Here is a 24,395-nt window from a genome sequence, read left to right as displayed (position 1 = left end):
TCTGACATAGTTTTTTTTTTTAATCACACGAATTCTATAAATTAATTTATTAAAAAAAACGTACCCGTCTATATAAACGACTCTGATTGGTCCGTCCGGGCCAGCGCTGAGAAAAGTAACAAACAACACGTGACATCGCGATGCTTTTAATAATTTGCTAAAGAATTCAAATATAAAACATGTGTATTATAATTGACCATACTTATAGATTATTTATTGTTAATTATACGTGTATAAAAAAATATATATATATATATATTTAAAATGTAATTAAAAAATAAGCGACTCTGATTGGTCCATCCTGACCAATTCGCTGACATCTCGATATGCAAAGTAGAAAATCTACACTTTGATAAATACATCTAAAATGACTTTAGAATTTAATTTTAAACGTAAACACCTTTATTTTTATTTTATAGTGACTTAATATAAGTAAGCCCCGCCTACTTTTACATCCTCGCTTGACTTAGCGTTTCTGATGCAGAATCAGCAGTGAGCGTCATCAGCGGCATCAGACCGAGCGCAGGTGCATTGGTCCCCAGCATTCCTCTCCTCTCATCCCTGCTGGATATGATGAGATGATGGCTCGCAGGAGAGATGAAGATGATGATGATGACAGACACAAGCTGATAGAGGAAGAGGATACTGATGATGTTGGGGATGCGCGCTCCATCATGGACAGCGAGGATGAGGACCATCTGTCCCTGGACGAGATTTTACATCTATACAAGCAGCCCATCAACGAGGAGCAGGCGTGGGCTGTGTGTTACCAGTGCTGTCGCTCTCTTCTGGAGGATTCTGCTGCTTCTGGAGGAGAGGAACATGTGAGGATTTATAAAGACGGATCAGTGCGCTTTCATTCCGCAGTCAGATCAGGTGACAAATCAACACCTTTATTGCATTCCTATAAAGATGATAAACTGATGGATTTGGGTGCAGATGTTTTGAAACGGTTTATATAATTCCCTTTTTTGACTTCTGTTCTGCATCACAAAATATGCATCATATTGAATGCATCACCTTATGTGCAAGAATTGGATATAATTGTGTCATGCATTTTTTGCATTATACATTTTTGACAGCACTGATATATATGGCATGAGATTGTGAAATAGGCTTTTATCTGCAGGTCAGATTGAATATCGAGCATGCATTAGTCTAAAATAATCATAAGACAGCATTAATGAAGCATTAAAGCCATGTAAGTGCTCACAGTCACCGTTGTTTACATGCTCTCTGATGCACAAATAAACACACATGCTGATAAACACAAACTAGCTCCTGATCAGACATCCCTATATATAATACTTTTGTGTGTAAAATGTTGCACTACAGGTTCAAATGAAATATGTTTGCTGTTTGCTCAGTGTGTGACTATATTGACATTGTAGGCTAAAATTATCCATGCATTTAGGATTTGTTTTGGATATAAAACAGTGTTATGATGATTAACTAAAACTAAAACCATAAAAAAATAAATGCATACAAATGCATACATAAATAAATATTTAATTTCATTACTTGAAATAAAATAAATATGAACTGAAATAAAATAACATAAAAATGCAAAACTTATTTAAACTTATTTTAATTCAGCTAGTTGCAAATCAGTGTTATTTTAATATAATTGAGATACTATTTTAGTTTTTATTAATATTTTATTATTTAAATTAATATTTACATGTTCTGATTTCATTTAAAAAAAAATTGTGTGTGCGTTTTTATCTTACTAATTCTTTTTTATTTTTTATTTCTGTTTAAACCAATAAAACCGAATTAAAATGAGATATGTTGCATTGGCAACTATAATAAAAAATAATTTTAAGTCGTTTTTATTTTATTTTATTTCATAAAGTTTATTTTATTTAAAGACATGAAAAGTTGGTTGATGGTTTTAATTATATATAATAACAACATTTCTCACTTTTTTATTAAGTAAAAAAAAAGTACTACACATAACTAAAACTGAAATAATAATGAATGAAAACTACGTACTAATAAAAATAACAAAACATTACGAAAACATTAACAAAAATGCAAATGAAAATGGAATGTGTTAAAATAAAACCTAATTCAAAATAATAATAAAAATCTATTAATGTAAGGATACTAAAACACTGGTCTGAAACTGACCCCCCATGCACCTGTGTCGAAAATCTTTGTAAGCCCAATTAAAGGCTTTGTGATATCCCTAATGCTTCAATGGTTTCACATGTTGAAGAGCTGCTGATAATAATGAAATGTGCTCATTGTGCAGCTTATCCACGGTTTAAAAGATTGAGATATTAATTACAGATAGACTGAGCTGATGCATTTCCAGAAGATAATTTTATTGCTCAGGGGTTGCTCTTTCATTGCTCAGGAGACTAAATGGAGTTTGCAGTTATGTCATACAGTAGAGATGTAAAACGAATGTAGCTCAGATCGTTTGATGAGAAATGCATGAGTTAGAACTGAGATACATCTGAGTTTGCAGATCTCTGAGATATAATCCAGAGGAGAGGTGCTCAGTTTGCCTTTTAGATAAATGCATGTCATTACTTTCTCGCTTGAGACATGCTGTCAAGATCGATAGACCGTGTCTCGCAGGTTCCAGGGAAAGTTGTTTTTTTGTCGAAAGTCTCTGTAGTGAACTTGTTCCTCATTTGCTGTCGACTGAAGAATAACAGCGGAGAGATCTGTTTCTTTGCTGATTTCGCCTTTTCCTGCTGCAAAAAACACTCTGAGATTAAATGGATTTCAAAATTGTCATCTGTTTTTGCATATTCTTGACTTGACCTGAGTTGTAATAAATGCTGCTACAGTGTATTAATAAAATTGTCATTAGTCTGATACACTCGGGTTGTCAGTGAAATGAACATTTGTTTAAAATGTACTCATCCAAAATTAGGATGAGTTTGTTTCTTCATCAGATTTGGAGAAATGTAGCATTGCATCATTTGCTCTGCAGTGAATGGGTGCCGTCAGAATGAGAGTCTGATAAAAACACCACAATAATCCACAGCACTCCAGTTAACATCTGGAGAAGACAAAAACTGATACAAATCCAGCATTAAGATGTTTTAAGAGTCCATTATGAAAAAGTGGTCTGGTCTGAATCAGGAGAGAAATCTGCACAAACCAAGCACTGTTTACAAGCCAAAACATTATGAACTTTAATTTAATTTAAAAGCATCTTAATGCTGGATGTGTTTCATCTTTTGTCTTCTCCAGATGTTCACTGATGGACTGGGGTGCTGTGGATTATTGTGATGTTTTTATCAGACTCTCATTCTGACGGCACCCATTCACTGCAGAGCAAATGATGCAATGCTACATTTCTCCAGATCTGATGAAGAAACAAACTCATCCTAATCTTGAATCTCCTGAAAGTTGAGGACATTTTCTTTAAATCATCTTTTTTGGTGAACTATTGTGTTAATAGTCATCAGATGCATAAAGATTATCTGCGTCCCGTTTGCAGCCGTCAGTAGTGTGTTTTTCTGTAAGAACAAACAGCGCTGAGGATTGTTACATGATGGATGTGTAGTTGTTCTTCATCTTCAGGTGTGTGTAATCCCAGCCGATCCTTCACACAGGTGAGTGATTCCTCATGACAGCATCGGTGAAAGAGCAGGAACATGTTTGTTAATTCAGTCTAGTTTAGAAATGTTTCACAGCTCTTCACTGTTTCCAGCTGTTACTGCTATAACTGCTTCAGTTGTTAAAAGATTTTATATATTTTTTATTAATATTTTGAATTTGTTTTTATTTTTATATTTTCAGTATTTGTCTTTAATTTTTTGTTATTTTGTTTTGTGCTTTTGTCAGTTTTATTTTTGTAATATTGCCTTTAAGGTTTAATTTATTTTTAGTTGAGTTTTAGATTTTATTTATTTTACTGCTTCAACCTAAATGAAAAATTTGAAATGTTTTGCATATTAAAGATTTATTTTATTTTATTTAAAAAAATTATTTTCTTTTTAAGATTCCTTTATTAGGATTTAATTGTATTTATTCAAGTTTTAGATTAGTTTTATATTTTATTGATTTTACCACTAAGTAATTTTAGTGCTTCAACTTAAACTAAACAAAAATTGTTGCATAAATAATTTATGCCTAATATTTATTTTTTATTTTATTTTAACTTTATTTAAATTAAAACATTTTTTAAATTGTTTTTTAGTTTTTTTATTATTATTTCAGTTTTATTTCTTTTTTAATTGTATTTACATTTACATTTACATTTTACATTTATTCATTTAGCAGACGCTTTTATCCAAAGCGATTTACAGATGAGGACAGTGGAAGCAATAAAAAAACAACAAAACGAGCAATGATATATAAGTGCTATAACAAGTCTCAGTTAGGTTAACACAGAACACGTAGCATGGGATTTTAAATATTATAATAAATAAAAAGAAAACAGATAGAATAAAAAAATAAAAATAAAAAAGAATAGTGCAAGCTAGTTAGAGGTCTTTGCATATACACACACACATACACACACACACATACACATACAATTGCATAATGAATGAAAAGAAAATAGAATATAAAAAGATTAGAAAGATAGTTAGATATTTTTAAGAATAGAATTAGAATAGTGAGTGTTAAAGTTAGAGGATCAAATAAAGATGGAAGAGATGTGTTTTAAGCCGATTCTTGAAGATGGCTAATGGCTCAGCTGCTCAGATTGAGTTGGGGAGGTCATTCCACCAGGAGGGAACATTTAATTTAAAAGTCTGTAAAAGTGACTTTGTGCTTCTTTGGGATGGCACAATCAAGCGACGTTCACTTGCAGAACGCAAGCTTCTAGAGGCACATAAGTCTGAAGTAACAAATTTAGGTAAATGGGTGCAGAGCCAGTGGTAGTTTTGTAGGCAAACATCAATACCTTGAATTTTATGCAAGCAGCTATTGGAAGCCAGTGCAAATTGATAAACAGAGGTGTGACGTGTATTCTTTTCGGCTCATTAAAAATTAATCTTACTGCCGCATTCTGAATTAATTGTAAAGGTTTGATCGAACTGGCTGGAAGACCTGCAGAGAGAGCATTGCAATAGTCCAGCCTGGACAGAACAAGAGCTTGAGTTGTGGAGTTGTGCAGCATGTTCTGAAAGAAAGAGCTTGATCTTCTTAATGTTGAACAAAGCAAATCTGCAGGATCGGACCGTTTTAGCAATGTGGTCTGAGTCAGTCAGCTGATCATCAATCATAACTCCAAGGCTTCTAGCTGTTTTTGAAGGAGTTATGGTTGATGTGCCTAACTTGATGGTGAAATTGTGATGAAACGATGGGTTTGCTGGAATCACAAGCAGTTCTGTCTTGGCAAGGTTGAGTTGAAGGTGATGGTCCATCATCCAGGAAGAAATGTCTGTTAGACAAGCTGAGATGCGAATAGCTACCGTTGGATCATCAGGAGGGAATGAGAGGTAGAGTTGAGTGTCATCAGCATAGCAGTGGTATGAAAAGCCATGTTTCTGAATGACAGAACCTAATGATGCCATGTAGACAGAGAAGAGAAGTGGTCCAAGAACTGAGCCCTGAGGCACCCCAGTAGTTAGATGTTGTGACTTGGACACCTCACCTCTCCAAGATACTTTGAAGGACCTATCTGATAAGTAAGACTCAAACCATTGAAGTGTGGTTCCTGAGATGCCATTTGCCAGTAGTGTTGACAGGAGGATCTGGTGGTTAACTGTGTCAAAAGCAGTTGACAGATCAAGCAGGATAAGTACTGAAGATTTGGATTCTGCTCTTGCCAGTCTTAGAGCTTCAACAACTGAGAGCAAGGCAGTCTCAGTTGAATGTCCACTTCTGAAGCCAGATTGGTTGCTGTCAAGGAGATTGTTGTGTGTGAGAAATGTAGAGACTTGGTTGAACACAGCTCGTTCAAGTGTTTTTGCAATGAAAGGAAGAAGGGAAACTGGTCTGTAGTTCTCTAAAAGAGAAGGATTGAGGTTGGGTTTTTTAAGTAGTGGAGTTAAACGAGCCTGTCTAAATGATGAGGGGAAAACACCAGTGTGGAGGGATGTGTTGATGATGTGAGTGAGTGCAGGTACAACTGCAGGAGAAATGGCTTGAAGAAGATGAGATGGAATAGGATCAAGCGGGCAAGATGTAGGGTGATTAGAAAGGATGAGTTTTGAGACTTCTGCCTCAGAGAGTGAAGAGAAGGATGTAAATGAGTGTAAGTTTGCTGGTGATATGAGCTTGACTTTATTTCCAGTTAGTAATTTTAGTGCTGTAACTTAAACTAAACAAAAAATAGAAATGTTGCATAAATAAGTTTACGTTTTTTGTATAATTTTTATATTTTATTTTATTTTATTTTAGCTTTATTTAAATTAACACTTTTTTATTGCTCTTTAGGTTTATTTTTTATTTATTTCAGTTTTAGTTTATTTTTTAATTGTATTCATTTCCAGTTAGTAATTTTAGTGCTTCAACTTAAACTAAACAAAAATTTGAAATGTTGCATAAATAAGTTTACGTGGTTTTTTTTTTGTCAACATTTTTTTTCAACTTTATTTAAATTAACACTTTTTATTGCTTTTTATTTTTTATTATTTTCAGTTTAGTTTATTTTATTATATTAATTTCCAGCTTACACTAAATGAAAATTAGAAATGTCACCTAATTAAGTAATATATATATATTTTTTATCAGCTTTATTTCGATGAACAAATGTTTTTAATAGTTCACAGCTCTCTGACCACATTATCTCCTGCAGCTCAGAGACAATTGCAGCCCATCTGTGTTCTTCTTAATACAGATGTGTGCTTTCAGCATTAGTTCATGTTTTTTCTCGGCTGTCTGGTCACTCCACAAGTTCATTAATTGGATGTCTACTGCTGGTGACATTTTAAAGGCCAATTAGAGACATATAGACCAAGCATCTTTGACCTTTCAGGTTTATGATGTGTTCACTAGAGCCAACTTCATGACGGACTCTCGCTTTAATAACTCAGCTCAAATTAATTAATTATAATATAATTATATATATAATATTTTTGAAGTAGAAAGACTGAAAAAAAAGTATTTTGTATTCCAATAATCTCATGGAGTGAATTATTTTTTACAGTGTTTTTGTAAATTAAAGCCACAGAAGGTGTGCGTTGTTATTCGCAAATTGCTGTTCTTTTGATCTTTCCATAAAACTATTCGCCAACACAATAGTTTTAAACATTGATGATAATCAGAAATGTTTCTTGAGCAGTATATTATCATGATTTCTGAAGATCACGTGACACTGAAGAATGGAGTAATGATGCTGAAAATACAGCGGAGCATCACAGAAATAAATTACAGATTAACACAGATTCACACAGAAAACAGATATTTTAAATTGTAATAATATTTCACAATTTTACAGCACTTTTGATCACATAAATGCAGCCTTGCTGAGCAGAAGAGACTTCTATCATTAATTTTTTTTTTTTTAAATCTTGCAAATCCCTAACAATTTTGACAGTGTTCTGTGTGTTAGTGTGACTTTTAAATATTTTTATGGCATATTATCAAATAAACACTAAGTCACTGAAGGGTATGCAAATGATTAGCCTAACAATTCTACACTAATTAGTCAGTCATTTAGTGATGTGACCGAATAGAAAGCATCTCTCCGTGGTTCTCGACTGGTTCATCACAATCTGAAAAATGGGTCACAGGACTATTCTGATTATACGCTTGTACAAGCAAGAAGAAAATGTTTTCTTGATGGTGTCAAAGGTCATGTTTCCAGTCAAACATGACACAATTCTGGCTCCAGTTGTTACTGTAATGTACTGTGAACTCACCTTCAAAAACCTTGAACAAAACTGCACAAGGTAAAGGATCATACAACCCGATTATTTTGAACGAAGGTTACAGGTTTGAGCTCTGGAGTAAAGTTAGTATCTGGTACGTTTAAATGTGATATAAGAAACCAAACCCTTTTATGGTTTCGTTGACGCCTTAAAGGAGTTTACATTTGTTTTAACAGGCTTTACACAATGTAAGCCAACTAGTTTCACCATGTCGGGTCACAGACAAAACTTCAGCCGAAAGAAAAACCTGAAACCTGCTGTTGGTGGAAGCATTGAGATTCTTGTGGCACGAGATGTATTTGACGTCTCAAATATCCCAACTTCAGTATTAAGTGCACTTCTCAAGGAGTCGAAATCATTGCAGTGCACTAAAATCCCTGGAACTGAATCAAGTACACTAGAATTCCCAGATCTATTCACTGTGTTTACTACAAAAAACGCCAAGATATTACGTTAAGTTATATTCACCCAAACATTTTTAATTTACTCACCCTCAAGTCGTTCCAAACCCGTATGAATTTCTTTCAGGTGTTCAACAAAAAATATGATATTTTGAGGAACCAAGGAGTTGACGGTAGCCATTGACTTCAATAGAATGGAAGAAAAAACTACTGGAAGAAAAACTAAGTCAATGGCTGCCGCCAACTCTTTGGTTCATTAAAATATCTTTTTTTGTGTTAAACAGAAGGAAGAAACCCGTACAGGTTTGGATCTCGGACTCGAGCGTGAGTGAACGATGAGAGTTTATTGTTAGCGCAAAACAACACAAACACACTGATGAATACATTTATTGCGGTTAAAGTGTGTTTGGGTTGTGTTGTCGCAGGCAATCGAGTCTCTTGGCATCGTGATCTATAAGGCTCTGGATTATGGGCTGAAGGAGAACGAGGAGCGAGAGCTGAGTCCTCCACTCGAGCAGCTCATCGACCTGATGACAAACGTGGCTGAGGCTGAGAGCGACTCCTGCGCTGATGAAGGCTACGACGAAGATGAGCCCTGCCGGATCCGTGGCTACCACGACATCATCAAGGTATCAAAGGCTACGTTCTGTGACTGTAGACTTTATGCAACAGTGATGTCACATGACCAACATCTGCGTCGACGATCACGCAATCTGAAATAGTTTTCATTAAATAATTAGAATGATTTCTGAAGATCATGTGACAATGATGCTGGAAATACAGCTGCGCATCACAGAAATAAATTATATTTCGACAGATATTCACATGGAAAACAGTTTTTTAAATAGTAAAAAATTTCAGAAAATTACAGTTTTTACTGTATTTTTTATCAAATAAATGCAGACTTCGTGTAAGGAAAAAACATTTTTTTAAAAATCGTAATTAGTCCAATCTTTTGTACGTTTGTGTGTGCAAAGAATTATGCACAAAGCAAGTTTCATAAAAAATAAAAAAAAGTGTCCATTTTTTTATTTAAAACATAAATATGATTCTTGACGAGAAATATTGTTTGATGCAAATAATTGCACTTCCTTTCGCTGGTACACTTCATTCGATTGGTGTTTTGAGTCACAGCTGTTTTAATCGTAAGCTTTTATGCAAAATAAAAATGCATGCATTGTGCAAAATATTTAAACATTTTCTAAACTCTCTCTCTCTCTCTCTCTCTATATATATATATATATATATATATATATATACATTGCATATGTATGTGTGTATTAAGTATGTTTTCTTTACTTTGAACTGCTTTAAACTTTTTGTTGTTCCAGCTGCACACATGATCTAAATCTTTCTGCCATTCCTGCATTATATAGTATACGTACTGTGCACATTATGCTGATCTTCTGTGTTCGTACATCCGGATGAAATGTTCAGAATACTTCCAGTATGTGTTGATGTTTTTGTTGCTTTAATGGGCTGCAGACAGACGTCGAAGCCAAGAGTGACTCACCACACCTTCTGTCCATTTATTTAGTTCATGACACAATCGTTGTGTATTCCCAGCACGGACATCTATGTGATGCATATGTAACATGAGGTTTATTATAGTGAAACTGAATGAATGTGTGTTGTGTCTGTAGCTGTGTGCTCTTCACCTGTCCACGCCGGCAGACGCGGCCGATCATTACCAGGCCGTGTGTCGAGCTCTGTACGCCGAGACCAAAGAGCTGCGCAGCTTCCTGGAGAAGATCCAGAGCGCCAAAGACGTGAGACTTCAGCCACTAATCAAGCTACATTCATCATTTTAATGTTCCTCATGTAGTCCTCGCAGTAGATTTACATTCATGTCTGAGAACGTGTTATTTGTGTACTATTATAGTTTTTGTTAATACTTTGAATTAGGTTTTATTTTTATATTTTCTGTTTAATTTATTTTAGTAATTGTATTTTTTATCAAATGTTTTTTTAGATTACTATATAGTTTTTTTTTCAGTATTAGCCTTAGTACGGTATTAGTTTGTATTTATTTTCATTTAGTGATTAGAGTTTTGCATCTAATATTTATGCTATTTTGGTATAATTGATATTCTATTATATTTTTATAGTAGATAAGGTTTTAGAATCTATTATATATATATATATATATATATATATATAGGTTTAATTTATATTTACTTCAGTTTAAGTTTTTATTTCCAGTTAGTAATGTTAGTTTTTCATCTAATGTTCTTTTTTAAAGTTTTATTGATTTTGTTGGGTGGTTTGTTATTTGTATTAGTATTTTTTATATGTTTCTTATTTGTTATTATTATTATTAGTGTTTTGTTTTTTAGTTTATTTCGTTTTATTAGTTATATTAGTACTTCAGTTTAAACTAAAACAAAAAAATTGAAGTGTTGCATTGGCAACTAGCTGGAATAACATTTTTAATTTGTTTAAATTTTATTAAGTAAATATTTTTTTTAGGGTATTAGCTTTAGTTACAAATAATATTTTATTTTATTATTTTATCAGCTTTATTCCAGTTTGCTAAAATTATTATTAAATTGTGTATTCACTTCCTATTAGTTTCTTTTGATTTTGGGGTGAAATAAGTCCTGCATGTGTTCTTGACCGCTTTGGTGAGATTCATCTAATTGTCAGGTGTAATAATAGACTTCCTGTACTGCCGTGTCTATAGATTCTAGAGGATTCTGCTCGACTCTGAAATGTTGTGTCTCGCTCTGATTGGACAGAACCTGTGGAAGATGCAGGGGGATGCTGTTGACGAACCTGGCAGGGAGCTAAACAAGCTGCAGAATGCTGATTGGGTAAGAAACCTGACATTCAAAGAATGGAGACCTTTGATTGGCTCTGTTTGCTCCTCATCCAATTGAGTTTAAAAGACAATTAAGACCTATCAGATGAGAACAACTTTGGCTAACGTTCTAGCAAGGTTCTTTCAAAGTTATAAACAAGCATTCGTTCAAAGTTATTTGGTCTTTAATAATGTTCTGGCTGAAAAACATAATTTGTTTTCTGAAATGTTTCAGTTGAATGCAAGTGTAACATTTTTTTAAATGTTTCTAGTTCTTTCAGAATGTTCGGGGAATATTTTAAAGTAACGTTCTTGTAATGTTTGCAAAATGGAATGTTCCCGTAACGAAGGTTTTAAAACCCTTAAAATACTAGATGTTCTGAACTTGTTTCCAAAAATGTTTCCAATAGAGCAAAGTTTTGTTACTTAGAAACATAAATGAGATTGATACATTTGCATCCCCTGGGAATATTATGATGGATTTTGTGTTGAAAAAGCCTTGGGATGTGTGCTTGGGTCAGGCGTGGCTCTGGGTGCAGCTGATGCGAGATCTGAGGAACGGCGTGAAGCTGAAGAAGGTGCTGGAGCGAGAATATAATCTGCTTCCCATCGAGTTCCAGCTCACGCCGTACGAGATGCTCATGGACGACATCCGCTCCAAACGCTACAAGCTACGCAAGGTCATGGTGAGCTGCCCTGACGCTTATGCATCTATTTAGAAGAAGAGCTTATATCAATCTCAACGAACATATTTCATTTACATTGCATTTGCGTTTATGCATTTTTGGGACTTGCATCATTTTATTAAATTCATGCATTCCCTGGAAACTGAACCCATGGCCTCATGCCTTGCTCTACTTTTCTAAAATATTGCACAAGAATGGGTTTGTGGCATCAAAATAGAATGAGGCATGTAAACCACACATTGACTTAATTATCAAAAATCCAATTAACATTTCAGAAGTTGCATTCAAAACAAATAGTAATTGCTAAATAGCTATTGCCTGTTCTTGACTATATCTAAACTATATTAATAGACAGTGGCCGCAATTATAAGAGGTTTAATGATGTTTGCACCAAAAATGCAAACAGTGTCTGCTACACTGTTTAAAAAACTAAAACAAAATTGTTAAATCTGAGGGTTAAATATGGCTGTAACATTTCAGTGTTCCTGTGGCTCAGTGGGAGAGCATTGTGTTAGAAGCACAAAAGGTTGCAGGTTCAATTCCCAGGGAGCACATGTTAGGTAAAGAATTTACAAAAATTAAATAAAACATTACAGTATAAAAAATGTTAGCCTGAATGCACTGTAGGTCGCTTTGGATAAAAATGTCTGCTAAATGAATTAATTTAACTTAAATGTAACATTTTGGGATTTAATTAAATTTGCGGTAAAAAACAAAAACATCTATATATTTCATTATTTATTATTTTGTGCCTGTATAATATATTGATAACCACTGTAAAAATAATAATACAGGTGGGTAAAAGAGCTAATATATAAAACACCATCATGGTAGTCACTAAAATAATTCAGTAAACATTAATTAAACAAAGCCCCTCCTTGAACTGCCACCTTAACGTGGTGGAGGGGTTTGAGTACCCGAATGACCCTAGGAGCTATGTTGTCCGGGGCTATATGCCCCTGGTAGGGTCTCCCAAGGCAAACAGGTCCTAGGCGACAGGTCAGACTAAGAGTGGTTCAGAAAACCCTTATGAAGAGATCAAATCATAGGACCTTGACGTCGCCCGGTATGGCGCAGCCGGGGCCCCACCCTGGATCCAGGCCCGGGGTTGGGGCTCGTATGCGAGCGCCTGGTGGCCGGGCCTCCCCCCACGGGGTCCGGCCGGGCTCAGCCCGAAGGAGCGACGTGGGGTCGCCTTCCCGTGGGCTCACCACCTACAGGAGGGACCGTAAGGGGCCAGTGCTTAGAAAATCGGGCGGCAGTCGAAGGCGGGGGCCTCGACAGCCCGATCCCTGGACACGGAAACAAGCTCTAGGGACGTGGAATGTCACCTCACTGGCGGGGAAGGAGCCCGAGATTGTGCGTAAGGTTGAGAAGTTCCGACTAGCGATAGTCGGGCTCACCTCTACGCACAGCTTGGGCTCTGGAACCACACTCCTCGAGAGAGGATGGACTCTTCACCACTCTGGAGTTGCCCATGGTGAGGGGCGGCGGGCTGGTGTGGGTTTGCTTATAGCCCCCCAGCTCAGCTGCCATGTGTTGGAGTTTACCCCGGTGAACAAGAGGGTCGCTTCCCTGCGCCTTCGGGTCGGGGATAGGTCTCTCACTGTCGTTTGTGCCTATGGGCTGAACGGCAGTGCAGAGTACCCGGCCTTCTTGGAGTCTCTGGGAGGGGTGCTGGAAAGTGCTCCGACTGGGGACTCCGTCGTGTTACTGGGGGACTTCAACGCCCACGTGGGCAATGACAGTGACACCTGGAGGGGCGTGATTGGGAGGAACGGCCCCCCGATCTGAACCCGAGCAGTGTTCAGTTATTGGACTTCTGTGCTAGTTACAGCTTGTCAATAACGAACACCATGTTCAAGCATAAGGGTGTCCATCAGTACACGTGGCACCAGGACACCCTAGGCCGTAGGTCGATGATCGACTTTGTGGTCGTTTCATCCGACCTCCGGCCGTATGTCTTGGACACTCGGGTGAAGAGAGGGGCGGAGCTGTCAACTGATCACCACCTGGTGGTGAGTTGGATCCGATGGCGGGGGAGGAAGCTGGACAGACTTGGCAGACCCAAACGTACTGTGAGGGTCTGCTGGGAACGTTTGGCCGAGTCTCCTGTCAGAGAGATCTTCAACTCCCACCTCCGGCAGACCTCAACTGGGGATGTCGTTGGACGGTGGAAGGAATAGTTCGAGGATCTCCTCAATCCCGCTGTCATGTCTTCCATTGAGGAAGCAGAGGCTGAGGGCTCAGATGTGGACTCATCCATCACCCAAGCTGAAGTCACCGAGGTAGTCAAGAAACTCCTCGGTGGCAAGGCACCGGGGGTGGATGAGATCCGCCCTGAGTACCTCAAGTCTCTGGATGTTGTGGGGCTGTCTTGGCTGACACGCCTCTGCAGCATCGCGTGGCAGTCGGGGACGGTGCCTCTGGGATGGTAGACCGGGGTGGTGGTCCCTCTTTTTAAGAAGGGGGACCGGAGGGTGTGTTCCAACTACAGGGGGATCACACTTCTCAGCCTCCCTGGGAAAGTCTATGCCAGGGTACTGGAGAGGAGAATCCGGCCGATAGTAGAACCTCGGATTCAGGAGGAACAGTGTGGTTTTCGTCCAGGCCGTGGAACACTGGACCAGCTCTATACCCTCTACAGGGTGCTGGAGGGTTCATGGGAGTTTGCCCAACCAGTCCACATGTGCTTTGTGGATTTGGAGAAGGCATTCGACTGTGTCCCTCGCGGCGGCCTGTGGAGGGTGCTCCGGGAGTATGGGGTCCGAGGCCCTTTGCTAAGGGCTATCCGGTCCCTGTACGACCGGAGCAGGAGCTTGGTTCGTATTGCAAGCAGTAAGTCAGACTTGTTTCCGGTGCGTGTTGGACTCCGGCAGGGCTGCCCTTTGTCGCCGGTTCTGTCAATGATTTTTATGGACAGAATTTCTAGGCGCAGCCAGGGGCCGGAGGGGGTCAGGTTTGGTGACAACACGATTTCGTCTCTGCTCTTTGCGGATGATGTTGTCGTGTTGGCCTCATCAAGCCAGGACCTTCAGCATGCACTGGGACGGTTTGCAGCCGAGTGTGAAGCAGCTGGGATGAGAATCAGCACCTCAAAATCCGAGGCCATGGTCCTCAGTCGGAAAAGGGTGGCTTGCCCTCTTCAGGTTGGTGGAGAGTTCCTGCCTCAAGCGGAGGAGTTTAAGTATCTTGGGGTCTTGTTCACGAGTGAGGGAAGGATGGAACGGGAGATTGACAGACGGATCGGTGCAGCTTCTGCAGTAATGCGGTCGATGTACCGGTCTGTCGTGGTGAAGAAAGAGCTGAGCCGCAAGGCGAAGCTCTCGATTTACCGGTCAATCTACGTTCCTACTCTCACCTATGGTCATGAGCTTTGGGTCATGACCGAAAGGACAAGATCCCGGATACAGGCGGCCGAAATGAGCTTTCTCCGCAGGGTGGCTGGGCGATCCCTTAGAGATAGGGTGAGAAGCTCAGTCACCCGGGAGGAGCTCAGAGTAGAGCCGCTGCTCATCCACATCGAGAGGGGTCAGCTGAGGTGGCTCGAGCATCTGTTCCGGATGCCTCCTGGACGCCTTCCCGGGAAGGTGTTCCGGGCGCGTCCCACTGAGAGGAGACCACGGGGAAGACCTAGGACACGCTGGAGAGACTATGTCTCCCGGCTGGCCTGGGAACGCCTCGGTGTCCCCCCAGAAGAGCTGGAGGAAGTGTCTAGGGAGAGGGAAGTCTGGGGTTCTCTGCTTAGACTACTGCCCCCGCGACCCGGCCCCGGATAAGCGGAAGAAGATGGATGGATGGATGGATGGATTAATTAAACAACATACGATTAAACATGATAACTAAAACTAAAGGGAAGCATGATTAGTTAAACAACGTACCATCACAGAGAAGTATGGCAATGTTAGTTTAAAGTTTTTCACTATAAATTATAATACGACTGTTTGTTTTTTTCGTTTCCAAAGTTTGTACATTTAACAGTATCTTATATTAAATTGCAGTAATTAGAGTTTGCCACCATATATATGTGCATGGTGCACTAAACCAGTCTTAAGTCTCTGGGGTATATTTGTAACACATTGTAAAAATTATAGATATTTTGTAAATGAATGTTTCAAAACTTAATTTTTGATTAGTAATATGCATTCATTTAAACAACTTTAAAGATGATTTTCTCAATATTTACATTTCTTTGCACTCTCAGATTCTAGATTTTCTTGACCAAATATTGTCTGATCCTAACAAACCATACATCAATGAAAAAAGATTATTTATTCAGCTTTCAGCTGATGCATAAATCTCATTTTGGAAAAATATACACTTAGTTTTGTTGCTGTTGAAGTAGCATTTTGACAGTCTCTCTGGTTTAAAACAGTGTGTGTGCATGTGTTCAGATCTCTGTGGGTCTCTATCTGTCTCAGGTGAATGGAGATATTCCTCCCAGGTTAAAGAAGAGCGCTCATGAAGTCATACTGGAGTTTATCAGGTCCAGACCCCCGCTGAACCCGGTGAGTGCTGCTCATTCGCTGATTAGCATGTGCATGATTCTTACTCATGCAACTCTTTCTCAAATAATCCATGGTGTGTGTGTGCGACTGTCAGGTGGCGGAGCGTAAAATCAAACCACAGGCCGAACGTCCTCCGAGTCTGCATGAGCGCATTCTGAAGGAGATCAAATCTGAGAGGAAGCTGAGGCCTGTGTCGCCCGATATGATCCGCAGGAGTCGATTTGGTAAGACTTTAACACACACACACACACACACACACATCTAGTGCTGCATGTGCATGAAGGATCTTCTGCTGTTGTGAATCTAAACCCTTGTCTGTTTTCTTGCAGTCATTCGGCCTCTTAGCATGTCTCAGAGTTTTGATTCATCAGGTAAAGCCGTGATGTGATGATTAATGCTCATCTCATCCGTATCACCGGGAGCCGTTCATTTGAGGGTCCTAGAAATATGTAAACACTCAATTCTTAGAAGCCCTCAGATAAATAAAGTCTCTCAGGGTTTATCAATAATTAAATGTTTATGTCACTGTGTTATATTTTTATAGACCCTCAAACGAAAAGTGTCCATTTTTTAAAAACCCATTTTGACGTCATCTTGCTAACACTGATTGTTATTATTATTGTTATATTGATGATGATAGAAACATGCCCAAGGGAAAGTAGATCAATTTGAATTAGTTATAAGGAAAAATAAAGCTAGACAAAACATAGAAGCACAGTTTTGTATATAAGTATGTTGTTTTAATAATGTTGCATATATAAATAAAATATACTGTGCATTGTTCGTTATATGGTTGTTATTTATATAGATATGTACATAAACACGGGATTTTATATTTGTTATAAACTTATATCTTCATCTATCCAGAGAATGTATAGGTAACATATATGGCAATATCACTCTTGATTTAAAGCAATATATGTCATATATTACATTTCTGTATGGCATTAGTAAAGAGCTGACATTCATATTTTCACTATTCATATTCTGACACTATTTCATATTTCTTATCACTAAAATAAGTGTCTTGTGAAATGTGATTGCGCATGTTGTTATGTGCTGTGTTGTTATTAATAACAAAGTGTGAAAGCAGCTGTTTGCATGCATTTTAAGGAAAGAATAGCACACGTTTAGAAAAGCACAATATGTTCTGAGAAACACTTGTGCATCCTTTGCTTTTATATGTGATTGCTATATTAATATCCCATGGTATTTATATTCTAATGTACAGCCACTGTACCAAAAACTCATGAAAGTATCAGTGTTTTCATTCACGGATGTCATCTGTGCTCGTGTTCGTTCTGCTTCTGACATTATGTGCAGATTGTGCTGATTATACAGTTTCTATTAACTCTGTGCTGTATTTTAGGACCTAGGATTTTAGGTTTCTAAATCTATTTTGTACACCTCACATTTTATTCTGAAATAGCAGAAATGCAAATCTGTGCACAACAACAAAACATCTCTAAAGAGTTCTTATCTAAAAAGTAATTTTTTTTTTTTTTACAGGAACAACTGATATATTTTGGTAATCATAACACAGTCCTGTATATCATAACAATTCAGCTGATTTGCAAATAATAAAAAAGCATTTTTACCTCGTTTGATGACGTTCAAAAATATCAATTAAAAACGTTCCAACACCAAACTAGAATTAGGATTTTTTTTTTCAAATTCTAAATATGCATCAGTTTTAATGCTCTTATATATATAAAAAAAGAAAAAAAAGTCAAACGTTTTTTTTAATGATGAAAATAAGTTTTAAACGTATCATTTAACTTAAAATCTGTGGTAAATCTGTTCAAATAGTGTGTTTAATGCCAAATGTAAGTTTAAAAACATTCATTTTCTTTGGCTGTTTGGATGTAGCAGGAAACGTCTGGCTCATGTTTGCTTTTTCACTGTCACTGACCATAACACAAACCTTAAAATCAAGATTAGGCATTAAATAATGTTATACATGCTGAGAATGAATCCGGCTCGGATGAAGACAGAGATCATGACTTTGTGTCAACAGATGCTTTTAAAAAACTAAAATGCATCCTTCATTTTCTTTGCATCTCTTCACGTGCATGTTCTGTGCTGTTTTCTCCAGACGTCTCCTCCTCGGATGATGCGAGGAAGGCCTCCAGCACGCTGGCGTTGGCCAATAGCGTGTCTCTTCAGCAGAACGGCTCCGGAGGCTTTCGGAAGAAAAGGCTTCAAGCACCGACTCTGGCTGAACTGGACAGCTCTGATTCAGACGTGAGGACTGTTTTACACCTCGTTTTTGGCCGTATACTCTTCAGTTATCTTCAGTGATGTGTTCTCTCGTTCAGGACGAGACCTTAGGTCAAAGGTCAGCCAGCTGCTCCAGCATCTCTACATCTGTGATGGACGACACGTCGCCAGAATCTGTCTTGAGCAAGAAAAGTGAGTCGTTCCTGATGCACACTTATTTATATATATGTTTATGAAACTGTTTTTTGCATTATTTTTAATTCAACTCATAGTCCAATATTCTGTTATCATTGTTTAGAGAAACTAAAATTATATATTTATATATATATATATATATATATATATATATATATGCAAATACAATAAAAAAAATTGTAATACATGTTTTTACTTTAATAATTTTAATGATTTTTATTTTTTATTTTTTTTTAAAAATAATTTTTTAAAAATTGATTTCTTAAATGTTTTTAATTTAAATGAAATGCCTTGGTAATTGAAAAGAAGCTGAAATAAAATAAAAAATAAATTACATTTACAGTAAAACAACTAACTGAAATAACATATGTTGACGTTGAAATATAACAAAATAAATTTAAATTAAATAGAAATATTAAAAAAAATACAAAAGCGCTTGACCAAATTACTACATTTTGAATTTAAATTCAAAATTAAAATGTAAACACTTATAGAAACTTGTTTGAAGTTGAAGTACATAATTACTAAAACTAAAATAAAAATACATTAAATCGAAATAGATATATTTCGAATATATTAAAAAAGCTAATTCAAAATATTAATAATTAAAACTAAAATAATACTGCACTATAAAAATAAAAGCTAAAAGATCTCTGCTCATATTACTAAATCATCTCTTCTCTTTTAAATTTAATTTAAAATTAATAAATAATCTATATTTAATATGTATTTAATCTACTTATTATTTTCAGTTGCTGAGTAGCTGTAAAAATAAATCCAGATTATAATTTCACAAATTGATTTCAAGCATTTATATATTAGTTTTATGGCCTTTTCAGATTGGCTTGTAAACTAAAGCAAGTGTTCATTTAAAACCATTATTCTCTCTGACATCTAGTGAAACCAGAGGTCATTTAACTCCATTTTCTGACTGGTTTCATACTGCAGTGCCTGCTAATCAGGGCCGGCTTTGCCGACAGGTGACACAGGCGGCCGCCTGGGGCGCCATCTGCTGGACGGGGCGCAAAATTGCAGAATTTAAAAAAATGTGGCGCCTTGGGCACCAAATAACCTAGAGCCGGCCCTGCTGCTAATAATATTGATAATTAAGGAGTCTCCATCGTCCTCTCTCTCTCAGCTCCACCCATGTTCCTCCCGATCTCGTCCACGCCGCAGCCGGAGAGACGTCAGCACGCTCAGCGCCGTCACTCCATCGAGAAGGAAACGCCCACCAGTGTGCGTCACTTCCTGCCGCCCTCCAGACACAGCTCTAAATCCTTAGTGAGTGAGGAAGTGATGGGTAACGTCTACAAACTTGGTCCTCTGTCACTGTCCTCTGTCTTTCTGCTGACGTCTGGCCGATGTGTTTGGACAGGAGGAGTTTTGTTTCCCGGTGGAGTGTCTGTCTCTGACCGTGGAGGAAGTGATGCACATTCGGCAGGTTTTGGTCAAAGCCGAACTGGAGAAGTTTCAGCAGTTCAAAGACATCTACAATGCCATGAAGAAGGGGAAGGTGATAACTGCTTTTATTATTTAGAGCAACCTTTCAGAGGAAGCAGCATTTAAAAAGTTTAATGCATTCAATAAACTACAGTAAAATTATTTTATTTAGAAAGGATGCATTGAATTGTGACAATAAAGACATTTATAATGTTGCAAAAGATTTCGATTTCTGTTCTTTTAAACTTTGTGTTCATAAAAGAAACATTTTTTATCAGTCTCCAGCATAGCTCAAGTGTTTCCAACATATTAATAATAATCAGAAAGGTTTCTCAAGCAGCAAATCATCATATTATTCTGATTTCTGAAGATCATGTGACACTGAAGACTGGAGGAATGATGCAGAAAATACAGCTGTGCATCACTGAAATAAATTACAGCTTACTATATACTCGCATAGAAAACAGTTATTTTGAATTGTAATAATATTTCACATTTTTACAGTTTTTACTGTATTTTTAATCAAATAAATGTAGCCTTGGTGACTTCTTAAAAAATTGTGTGTATATTGCATAAATCCTACCAAAAAGACACAGTTCAAAATTAATAGCTTGATCAAAATTAACTCAAACTATTAAAACAACTCTGTCTTAAGCTAAAGGAAACCTAATCGACAAATATCAAGTATATTTATTTAGTTTTTTTGCACATGCTTGTTTTTATTTTGGCAAGCAAAGTTATTGGAAACATATTGAGTATGACTATATTACTGTACTGTATTGTATAATACTGTATTAATGAACTGATATATCTCTTATTACCCAGCTGTGCTTCTGCTGCCGAACGAAACGGTTTTCCTTCTTTACCTGGTCCTACACCTGTCAGTTTTGTAAAAGGTGAGACATATCCAGCCTTTCAACATCTGAGTCTTGCTTGCTTACTTATATTTTTGAGATGTTTAATAGAAACCGAGACATATTTTTCTCCACTTTTCCAGGCCGGTGTGTTCACAATGCTGTAAAAAAGTAAGTCATGATCTGTTACACCCTGTTTATGCTCCCCTGACTTTATTAAACCTTTTATATTATTTGTGGCCAGTGTTGGGAAGGTTACTTTGGAAATGTAATAGGTTACAGATTACAAGTTACCTTGTTTAAAATGTAATAGTAGTGTAACTTTTTCAATTACTTTATTAAAGTAATGTAACTAATTACTTTTGAGTACTTTTTGATTACTTTTATAAATTTGTGAAAATTAAAGAAAAATAAATAAAAGCATATACATCAACTTAAATACAGTTATCTAATAAACATGTGACGTATTCTGTGTAATAAACTCCTGAAACATTGGTGTTTTTTATAAACTGCTGTTTCTTTGTATATGATGATAGTTTTCTCAAAATAAGTAAAATGCACATGAAGTGACACAAAGCAGTTCTATAAATTATGTTTATGTGCTCGTGTACTCCTATATTGAGGCAGCAGAGGTTGAAAACACTGCGAGCTTCAGTAGGCCTATGTGTAGTAAATGAAACCATGTCTTTGCCATTAATTTACAGGAGGGGCGGACTGGGAAAAAAATTCAGACTGGAAAATTCAAACTCATACAAACAAATTCATGGACAAAACTATTTTTTGTTTGGACCTGACATAAAAAAGGTTTAAATCTTTAATTTGGGGACATGCAAAATAATTAAAAGTTCTCTCCTGAACTGCCCCTTCACTTCCATTTTCTCTTCAGTTTCTTTATTTTGCCCTGTTATCCATCTCTCTCGTGACTTTAATACTCAAGATTGAACAAAACTATACTTTACAATACAATACTCTACAATACAATATCTTTATAGAAAATCCCAATACTGTACATGAGTCATGTTTTTCCCTTACAAAAAATTAACCTTGCTTTTATTAGAAAAATAAACTTTTTTTATGGGGAAGTCGTGGCCTAATGGTTAGAGAGTCGGACTCCCAATCATAAGGTTGTGAGTTCAAGTCTCGGGCCGGCAGGAATTGTGGGTGGGGGGGAGTGCATGTACAGTTCTCTCTCCACCTTCAATACCACGACTTAGGTGCCCTTGAGCAAGGCATTGAACCCCCAACTGCTCCCCGGGCGCCGCAGCATAAATGGCTGCCCACTGCTCCGGGTGTGTGCTCACAGTGTGTGTGTGTGTGTGTTCACTGCTCTGTGTGTGTGCACTTCGGATGGGTTAAATGCAGAGCACAAATTCTGAGTATGGGTCACCATACTTGTCTGAATGTCACTTCACTTCACTTTTACTTTCATAGTTAAAATTGACTGCTCTGATAGAAAAATAAACTTTTTTTTTTTTTTGCAAATGGATTTGTATTTATTTTTAAATAAATACATTTGTAAAATAATTTTACATTTTTGGTTATCACAGTTAAACAATAGTAACCATTTTCTCTGGATTTATAGTTAAATATTAAAATGTTAATTTTCGTAAGGGTTGTGTTGTTGTCTGTCGTAGCTCCCCCTAAACCTATAAAAAAAATCAGATTTTTTTTCAGCTAAATTACTACTGTAACATGACAACAGATAATAATGATGTCCTTTATATAGTATTTTGAGTGATGACTGATGAGCAACGTGCTGCTGCTTGATTAAATAAACAAAGACAAAAAAGCATCTTTACAGATGAAACTGACCTGAAACCCTGAACAGGAGTTCTGCTTCTCTGCTCCAGCTGTGCGCTTCCACAGTCCACTCTACTCTCTCTCTCTCTCTCTCTCTCTCTCTCTCTCTCTCTCTCTCTCTCTCGCATTGATTACTCGGAGTCTGATCCAAACCGTTTGGCGGAGGCGCGGAGAGCGCGCGAGTCATGACTAACAATTCATGACTTATTAGAGATTTAATTATCAAATGGCGGATTCACAAATGATCGCTTTAGTACATTCGGCAGGCAATTATACAATAATGATATTAAATAGCGGGCCAAATCGGCTGCCAGGCCACCGGGAATTGTCCTGGTTCTCCCGGTGTCCAGTCCACACCTGATTTCCACAGACACGCAGAATGTGCAAGTCATATATTGCATTTTTGAGGCTTAATATTCACAGACACTAGTCCATGTCATGTTTTGATTCAAGTGTACTGACCTACTTTTGATTTAGTCATCCAAAATGTGGCATATTCCGTCCGCGTTAGGCATTCCGTTTTTATGACTGGATTCTACGAACCAGACTGTATTTCCGCATCCCGGAAATTATTAGGGCGGTATGTCTCAGAATAGTCAGTGCAATTTGGGAAAGAAATCAGTTAAATCTGTATGTGGATGCGTGTAAATATTCAAATGTAATCCCCTTTGTAATCGTTAAAAATGTCATAAGTAACTGTAATTTAATTACTCATTTTTTCTTAGTAACTGTAACTAATTACAGTTACAATAATTTTGTAATTAAATTACGTAACGCCGTTACATGTAACTAGTTACTCCCCAACACTGTTTGTGGCAAGCTCCTCGTGACTGCATAACACTCCTTTTCTATTGCTCTAGATGCGCCTCCCATCGAAGCCTTATGGCAGTCTCCCCATTTACTCTCTGGGTCCGTCCACATCGACTCTGAAACGGGACGCAGACGGCCGAAAGCCAGAGAATCCCAGCCTACAGCGCACAGTGTCCAGGTACAATAACCCAACATAGAGCACATCTCTGCCACTCTGCTCTTTATATTCAGCATCTCTATCGTGTCTCTCTAAGATTATCCAAGCACACGCGTCAGTCGTCCTCGTCTCAGGAGGAAATGGGGCTCCCGAAAGAGCTGATGGAAGACTGGAGCACCATGGAGGTCTGCGTCGACTGCAAGAAGTTCATCTCCGACATCATCGCTTCCAGCAAGCACAGCCTGTCTCTGGCCAACAAGAGAGCGCGCTTGAAACGCAAGACTCAGTCCTTCATCGATACAACGTCAGAGAAGAGCGCAGAATACCGGCCTTCGGAGAGAACTATCAATGAGGTCTAGATCTTAGGACTGGTCTGTCAGGCGTGATACACAGGGCCAATAAACTCTTATAGATGTGTAGCAATTCTTCCACACACAGAAACACACGAGTTTTGGATTCTGTCCTGTAAAACGTGGTTACATTAGAGAAATTTCATTGTCTATTGAGACTTTCAAACCAAGCAGCTTTTTGTCTTGGTCCAATTTGTGACAGACTTAGTGTACAGAGAGCCGCATATTACACAATAATTTATTTATTCGTTCCCTTGTTTTAGTTAAATAAGAACAAAATGATCAGTTCTCATGACGTATTAATTTGTTCCCTCTTATTAGGATCAAATTGATACAACGTGGCGACTATTTACTTAAAACGAGATAGCGAATTCTTGATATTAA

General features: G+C 37.5%; 1 protein-coding gene across 2 annotated transcripts; it reads left to right on the top strand.

Annotated features, from left to right (window-relative positions):
- The first annotated feature begins 531 nt into the window (after window positions 1-531).
- Window positions 532-24,395, top strand: LOC132103449 (protein spire homolog 1-like). 2 transcript variants are annotated; one of them, XM_059508572.1, is made up of 16 exons: window positions 532-876; window positions 3,547-3,578; window positions 8,617-8,820; window positions 9,835-9,960; window positions 10,930-11,004; window positions 11,513-11,677; window positions 16,099-16,185; window positions 16,280-16,409; window positions 18,281-18,429; window positions 18,504-18,597; window positions 19,739-19,881; window positions 19,976-20,113; window positions 20,866-20,936; window positions 21,038-21,065; window positions 23,555-23,682; window positions 23,759-24,395. In XM_059508572.1, exons 1-16 carry the CDS (start codon window positions 579-581, stop codon window positions 24,018-24,020), a joined length of 2,130 nt encoding a protein of 709 aa, XP_059364555.1. In that variant the 5' UTR covers window positions 532-578; the 3' UTR covers window positions 24,021-24,395. The 2 variants fall into 2 exon arrangements, 1 of the variants encoding a protein (XP_059364555.1); XR_009423387.1 differs by lacking the exon at window positions 21,038-21,065 and having other exon boundaries at window positions 23,759-23,898.

This window comes from Carassius carassius, chromosome 24 (assembly GCF_963082965.1).
Source record: "Carassius carassius chromosome 24, fCarCar2.1, whole genome shotgun sequence".
Classification (NCBI taxonomy): Eukaryota; Metazoa; Chordata; class Actinopteri; order Cypriniformes; family Cyprinidae; genus Carassius; species Carassius carassius.
This window is presented reverse-complemented; position numbering and strand designations above follow the sequence as displayed.

Bases quoted from the DNA above. Each gene is read 5' to 3' on its own strand.
- LOC132103449 (XM_059508572.1), top strand. From the start codon at position 579: ATGATGGCTCGCAGGAGAGATGAAGATGATGATGATGACAGACACAAG. The intron at 9,961-10,929 runs GTGAGACTTCAG...CTGATTGGACAG, and splicing joins AGATCCAGAGCGCCAAAGAC to AACCTGTGGAAGATGCAGGG. The intron at 11,678-16,098 runs GTGAGCTGCCCT...TATCTGTCTCAG, and splicing joins ACAAGCTACGCAAGGTCATG to GTGAATGGAGATATTCCTCC.